Source organism: Schistocerca americana, chromosome 3 (genome assembly GCF_021461395.2).
Source record: "Schistocerca americana isolate TAMUIC-IGC-003095 chromosome 3, iqSchAmer2.1, whole genome shotgun sequence".
In the NCBI taxonomy this organism is placed as follows: domain Eukaryota; kingdom Metazoa; phylum Arthropoda; class Insecta; order Orthoptera; family Acrididae; genus Schistocerca; species Schistocerca americana.
Genome location: NC_060121.1, coordinates 522,621,959 through 522,629,165, shown reverse-complemented (window position 1 = coordinate 522,629,165; position 7,207 = coordinate 522,621,959). Strand labels below are relative to the sequence as shown.

General features: G+C 41.2%; 1 protein-coding gene across 2 annotated transcripts in view; it reads left to right on the top strand.

Moving 5' to 3' along the window:
• Window positions 1–2,711: 2,711 nt before the first annotated feature.
• LOC124607373 (cuticle protein 16.5-like) overlaps window positions 2,712–7,207 on the top strand; it is a 47,070-nt gene continuing 42,574 nt past the window's right edge. Inside the window, exons 1-2 of one of the 2 annotated variants that reach the window (XM_047139687.1) lie at window positions 2,712–2,738; window positions 6,432–6,738. In XM_047139687.1, coding sequence (XP_046995643.1) covers window positions 2,727–2,738; window positions 6,432–6,662 — 243 coding nt within the window. In that variant the 5' untranslated portion in view covers window positions 2,712–2,726 and the 3' untranslated portion in view covers window positions 6,663–6,738. Of the gene's footprint in view, window positions 2,739–6,431; window positions 6,739–7,207 lie in introns of those variants that run through there. The other variant, XM_047139686.1, reaches the window with a different exon arrangement.

Here is a 7,207-nt window from a genome sequence, read left to right as displayed (position 1 = left end):
TAAGAATTTCCGCCGATGACGCAGCCCGCCGATGCCAGTTTTCTCGCTATCTCACACTGGCGCCAGGCAGTCGCCTGACGGCCAGCTCTGTGGCTGGGTGGCAGTTTGCCGTGGATGGACGTCGTTAGGCTCCATTATCGCACGGTGAGCGTCAAAGATAAAAAAGGATCAGGACTGAATTCTTGTGTCAAACACTTAATAAAAAGTATAAATAAACCATTCCCTTGTCTTACCGATTGTGGCAGAAGCGAGAAAGTGTGTCTCACTCTTTACGTTTTGTGACACTAAACTTCTTATCGTTATTCCCGCAGTTCCCAGTAATGCTGTGCTCCAAACGTAGATTCTCAGAAATCTGTTCCTCAAATCAAAGCTTATGTTTGTTAGTGATAAACTTTTTATGATCAGGAATGCTCTCCTTGCCTATACTAGTCTACCTTATATGTGCCTCTTGTTTCGTCCGTCATGTGCTATTTTGAATCCAATGTAGCAGGATTCCTTAACTTCGTCTACTTCTTTACTTCCAATTTTGATACGTAGTTTATTGCTAATCCCATTTCGGTTACTCATGATTTTCGTCTTTCTCCTATCTACTCTTAATCCATATTCTGAACTCTTTCGGCGGATAAGTCCATTCATCATGTCCTGTAATGCTTAACTTTCATTGCGGGTAGGAATGTCATCAGGAGATATTATCACTGATATTTTTTGGCAATTAATTTTAGTTTCACTATTGAACCTTTATTTTATTTCCCTCATTATTTCTTTGACGTAGATGTTGAACACTGACTACTAAAGATCTACTCCTGAATTACACCCGTTTTATCCGAGTACTTCGTTGTTAGTCTTCCATTTTGATGGTTTTTTTCTTCTTCTCGTACTCAACTTTCCTTATAAATTACTATTAAAAATGAGAGATTACTGATTGTTGGGCTAAGAAATGCAAGAATTTTTGACTGATAATATAAGAAGAGAGAAAATAGAACAGGTAGCGGACCCATAAGAGGGACAATATTGAAGAACAGAATCGCTCTCATACAACAGATACTACTGCAGAATGACAGTACAAAGGCATGTAGTGCCAACAAAATTTATCTGAGCTGCAGTAATATATCTTAAAATAAACAGAAGGCAAAAAAAATGGTTCAAATGGCTCTGAGCACTATGGGACTTAACGTCTGAGGTCGTCAGTCCCCTAGAGCTTAGAACTACTTAAACCTAACTAACCTAAGGACATCACACACATCCATGCCCGAGGCAGGATTCGAACCTGCGACCGTAGCGGTCGCGCGGTTCCAGACTGAAGCGCCTGCAACCGCTCGGACACTAAGGCCGGCGAACAGGAGGCAGAATACTGGCTAACATTCTATGACCACCTTCTCAGAGGTGTCCTCAAGTTTCGCAGTGGGCGACACCCTGAGTGAAACAAATGTATTGTATTGTATACAATAGTACGAGAAATTTGGTCACTAAACAACTAAGAGCTGGCCAGAGTAGTACTCAACAAAAAATTTCGCACAGATTAATTTGAAGCAGGTAGTATCGCATCGCTCTGGAGCCTATTAAATATTAAACAATCGTCAAATTGTCCATTAAATGAACAGTTCGAAGAATAAAATGTAAAGAACAACGTGAACAACGTGTACAATAAATCAAACCAAATAATTATTAATTCAGAATTTACTTCCGTCATTTCATTAGCCTGAGCTGTGATTCAGTGTCGAAAATTCTGCAGCAAGTATTGTTTTTGGCTTGGGATTATTTCAACAGTGGTGGTTTTTTCAAGAGCAACAATATCCACGGCCGCGCGGGATTAGCCGAGCGGTATAAGACGCTGCAGTCATGAACTGTGCGGCTGATCCCGGCGGAGGTTCGAGTCCTCCCTCGGGCATGGGTGTGTATGTTTGTCCTTAGGATAATTTAGGTTGAGTAGTGTGTAAGCTTAGGCGCTAGCAGTTAAGTCCCATATGATTTCACGCACATTTGAACACTTTTTGAACAATATCCACGTCTCAGATGACGAAAATATATACTACCACCCAATCTCACTGTACTAGTAACGATTCTGTCTTAACCTGGGTGTCGTAATAATACAATGTCACGTTATATGCTGAATGATGCGCATTATTTCGCATTTTCGAGATTTCGCGGCCTACATGTTGGATGTTGAGACAGGATGTGTTTTCAACACGACCATGCACAGTCTCCCGACGACCACTGCGATCACCAGATTTCGCTCATATTGACATCTTCCTGTGGGCTCACATGCCATCATTGGTGTTGAAACCGGTTGTTAAGACCCTTGCAGTCAACACGTCGTACAACTGACAAAAAGACATCTGAGAGAGGCGGCAAAATTTCATAAACTGTCGTAAGACATGGGTAGAGTGAGACAGTCGTCACATTCTACAGTTGCTACCAGCTGTAAGTTGCTATAAGGTACAAGTTGTTACAGGGTCCACTACCGTGTGCATAACTTTGACACTTAAGGTCTGAGACTTCCTGTATATGACATATCTCTTGAACTTTGCCTTGTAATGTGAATAACGAGAGTGACGATGTCTACGGCAGCTGTCCGGACAATGGGAGCACCGCCGGACTCAGCTGTCCAGGGTCCGCTGCAGGAGGCAAGGCCGCACAGAGGGTCGCCGGGCGTGGCTCTGCAGGTATATAAACCCGGGCCTTCCTCTGGTCTGCACAGTCTGCTCCGCCGACACAACACAATCAACATGTACAAGCTGGTGAGTCGCCGGGGAGCCTCGTCTCCTGCTGGCTTCATCAGTTTTATTTCACGTCCACATCACCTACGAAGCGGTGAAAATACTAAGCAACAAAATGGAGGGGGGGGGGGGGGGAGGGGTGGTGATTTATTCTGTAGTGTATCTTCCATTTTGTAAAATGGCAACCGATTTTGTTGCCAGTTACCAACATTAGACTTTCTTAAGAAAAAAATATATCACATTACACAACTAAAGTACTCTTTAGGAAACGCGCAACATATGTTTAGGACATCCGCAGCTTAATTTTGTGATAGAGTCACATAATTAATCACTTCAGTTGTAAATAGTTTCATTGGTTTAAAATCACGATCAACCTAGTGTTCACAGTGTGCGGCGGCTACACACCTCATGGTGAAAGTTATCTTGCGTTGTTCGGTGACGTTCTTTTAACATTTTTCTCTCTTTTTCCTTCCTTTGACGGCTCACATTTCTTAGGTCATGTTGTGGATATCTGGTGCGACATCCGTGCTTTTATTCTGACTAACCTGACTGTATTAACCACATATTTATAGTTGGAATGAGACTCACCACAGTAATCATAAAAAAAGGTGTTTATTGTCACACAGTCGCTTGTTATAGTTTCTTCATTTTCTCTTTTGCAGTCCTGTGCTCCCGAAACTGAACATATAATTTCCCGAAACCGGTCATCATCTTGAATCAATAAAATTATTTAAACTGAAGCGGCTAATTATCTGACTCTACTTCAGGAAACAATTACAAATAATGTTTCTGTATGAAGTATGGTAGAAAGTGCAATATTAAAACATAAGCAGTCTCTTACTCGTCTCTTGCTCGTTTTGCATAGTTGTCAGATTTACGTACCACAGTAAACGGCCCATTATACTGGCAAGTAGAGGTCAAAACTATTCGTTGAATATCATCAGACTGACGTCAGAAATGACGACAAAGCCACGCAGAAACAAAAATTTCTTAAGTCGTGAAGTAAAAGATGTATAAGCAGTATAACTCTTTTTATGATGTTCGTACTAGCTCCTATCGACATTATTTCGGAAATATCTGACATAGTGTCGACAGCTGCCTGTAATTGCCGAGCTGTGAAAATATAATAACATATTTTGGTCCCTGAATGCAAAATATCATTAATTTATTCTGTTTACATCTTACGTGTGACAGAATGACCATTTTACAGTTATAAAATTGGTAAAAGAGAACAGACATTTATTCTTTGGCGTAGTCTTCCGGTTTTGTTCTTCAGGAATTTATTGTTTGTGCGAGCATAGTTTTCAATAAACGTTGTCAGCTTCAATGAAATCTTTCCAAACTCAAGTGAAACACCATTTTTTCTAAATCAACGTTTCATATACTTTTACAATAGAGGCAGAAATATTGATTAATGAGGTAACATGAGGATGCGGTAGCGTACCGAAAGAAACTTTTTTTGACCATCCGTTCTTATAAGCGAGCTTACAGAAAGTACATGCGCAATTTGATATTGCCTTACAAAAGTTCGGTCAGTGGCATTAGATATCCTAAAGATTCTCTAAACATGTTATGCGCGTTATTTCTAAGAAAATGATTTTAAACGGTTCTATCTTGTTCCAATGGCTGCAGGTTACTACCTCATAACAGAAAAAATAAACGCGTTGTTCAACGTTTTCTAAAGAAAATCCAAGTAATTTCCCACTCGTATGTCCATATATATATAATAGAGTCACATAATTAATTGCTTCAGTTGTGAATAGTTTTATTGGTTCAAAAACCGGCTTCAGGCAGCCCAATATATACATAATTCGCGGATCTTAGAAAATGGTTCACGAGTAAACAAAATTATGTCTAGCTATCACTGACCTATACTAATTTATAGAGTAAATAATGCTTTCTGTAATGAATACGACGGAGCTAATCACTCTCACTCGTGTGAGTGCTCCGCTCAAGTAACAAACAAGAATAATATCAGAGTAGTTAGGATCTGCAAATAACCATAAATTTCCACCAGCACGCGAGTTACTCTGTTTTCATTGGGTATTGCCTACAATAGCAGCAGTAAAACCTGAAGGAAGTTGATGAAGTTCTTTCTGAAACAGAGATTATTAATAACGCTCGGTGTGCTTAAGAAAAGAGACAGTATACGCAGTATGATTGCTTTATGTCACCTAAGTGATAGTACAACAATGCAGTACATAATAGTTAGTTCCATATTTTTCTGACGCTACTGTGAATACATTATGTGGAATCACTGGATTCTTCGCACTATTTCAGCCGAATGATTGACATCATCTTGAGCTACTGATACAGAGTCTGACTGTCATGACAGTGAATTTTCAATTTACTTTTCGACAGGTTAGTCTTTAATTGTAACAAATGACCTGAGGACGGGCAGCTGGCGCAAAACTGGACATATGAAAATGAAAAAAAGAGATCTGGACACTGAATTTGGGCAGTCTTGCACAAGTCAGTCACCAAGAACGCTATAGCTAACAAAATATTTTCAGAACAGAATCCAAGATACGAACACTGGACTGGAAGGTTCAGCGCTAATAGTTTACTACATCGTCTTCAAATGGCTACTAGTGATTGGTGCTGATAATCACTATAACAACAAAAAAAGAACACAGTTCAAACTCAATAGGGAGAGAGACACAAAAAATATCACTCTAAAATTAGCATGACGCAGATCAAATTTATTGGTATCAATTAACCCAGTACACGGCCGTGACTTTTACACCACACCATCTACAGCTAGTTAATGTCCAAGTGCTCTGCTCTGAGGTCTTTTTGTGCCTAACAAGTCCGCGCTCACTAATCCGCAACAATCGTCGAAAAAAACCGTAAAGCGTGAAGTGGAATTCCACCCCCGAATTTGCGAATGCACTTCGAATTCTTCCCGCCTTTCGGGTTACACTAACGAAACTGGTTGGTCACGAAGGATCACCTACTCTCGACTTCTGATGTACACAGTGAAGACACCACCTCCGCTCCAGAAGGTTCACAACTTCTTTGCCACACGAGAGATGCCGAACGAATCCTCTATTTCGTGATCTCCAGATCGCTCCACAAAGTAATTCAATATTTATGATTTTCAATCAATCAGAATTAGGGACAGAATGCAGGCGTTCAGTGCCCATTTCCTGCTCCCACTTATCGAGGTGCTCCAAGGTGCTACTCTCTGGGAAGTCCTTTGGGAAATGCTTTGCAAAGAGTGCTGAGCATACTGCACATGCTGGTAAATGCTCACCTTTGAAAACCGACTCTCGGCTCTATCCATCACCTGTTTAGGAGGACTAGGGAAAAATACTTTCCTCCTGGAAACCGACTGGTCCAATTACAGAAGTGAACAGGGCTGGTACACAAGGTTGGCCATAAAATGATATGTCACTGTCTCAATTACATATATTCAAACACATGCGAGTCCTGCTCATTTAAATTATGTCATTATTTTCTGTTTTCCTCCCATATGAGAAAAAAGGAATATTAATACTTAACGTGAAGCCGAGGATGATATCAGTAAAGATGCAGAGCTGACACTAAAAGAAGGGAAAGGAAACTGGCCCTCTTCCATTTAAAGGAACAAACCCGATATTTGCGTTACTTGATTTCGTGAAATTACACAGTCTCTAAATGAAGAAACTACGTAATTGTTTCACGGGCAGTATTGGAACACAGTGATGTGAGACGCGTGCTGTGTGCTTACAGGTGATCCTGCCCCTGCTGTTCGCCGCCGTGTCGGCCGGCTACCTGGGAGGCGTGGCCGTGGCGCCAGCGGCCGTCGCCGCCCCCGTGGCCTACGCCGCCCCCGCCATCGCCGCCGCCCCCGCCTTGGCCGTGGCCCCCGCTCTGCGCGCCGCCCCTCTGGCTGTCGCCGCCCCCGCCATCGCCGCTCCTCTGCCCTACGCAGCTGCGGCTCCGATCCTCAAGATCCACTGATCGACAGGATTACTGCAGACGTACTGCCATCTGTAAATACATAAATAATACGAAATACAAAACAAAACGAACCTAATTTACTTTGAGTTATTTCTTCACCGTTTTTTCTGATGCTATCCTGCTGGGATATACATTGTCCATTGATTTTACAGCAACGCGGTCTGACTCAGTATCGAGAAGTAATGAACTCTGAAGCTGAAGCGTTGTACCGTACCGTGTGTCAACTCACAGTGAAATGGATGTTAAATTATCCGCAAAACAAGAAAAACAGTAATATTACTAACAATGAAAATCTGCACGTCTAGGAATAGTCATGTGTAACAGCAGAATATTAAGAAACAAAAATTAGCCCTGAATTATATTTGTGCTATTATTTTAAGGCAGCGAAAAATTTTGATTTACATCTACATCAAATCGCTTTTACATGCTTACCCATAATTCGGTAAACATTGCTGACAGATTTTCTTTTCTTTTCGTTTTGATAACTGTTGCCCAAAAGAAGTCATCACTTAAAACAAAACAAAAAGCAGGAAATACAACAGAGG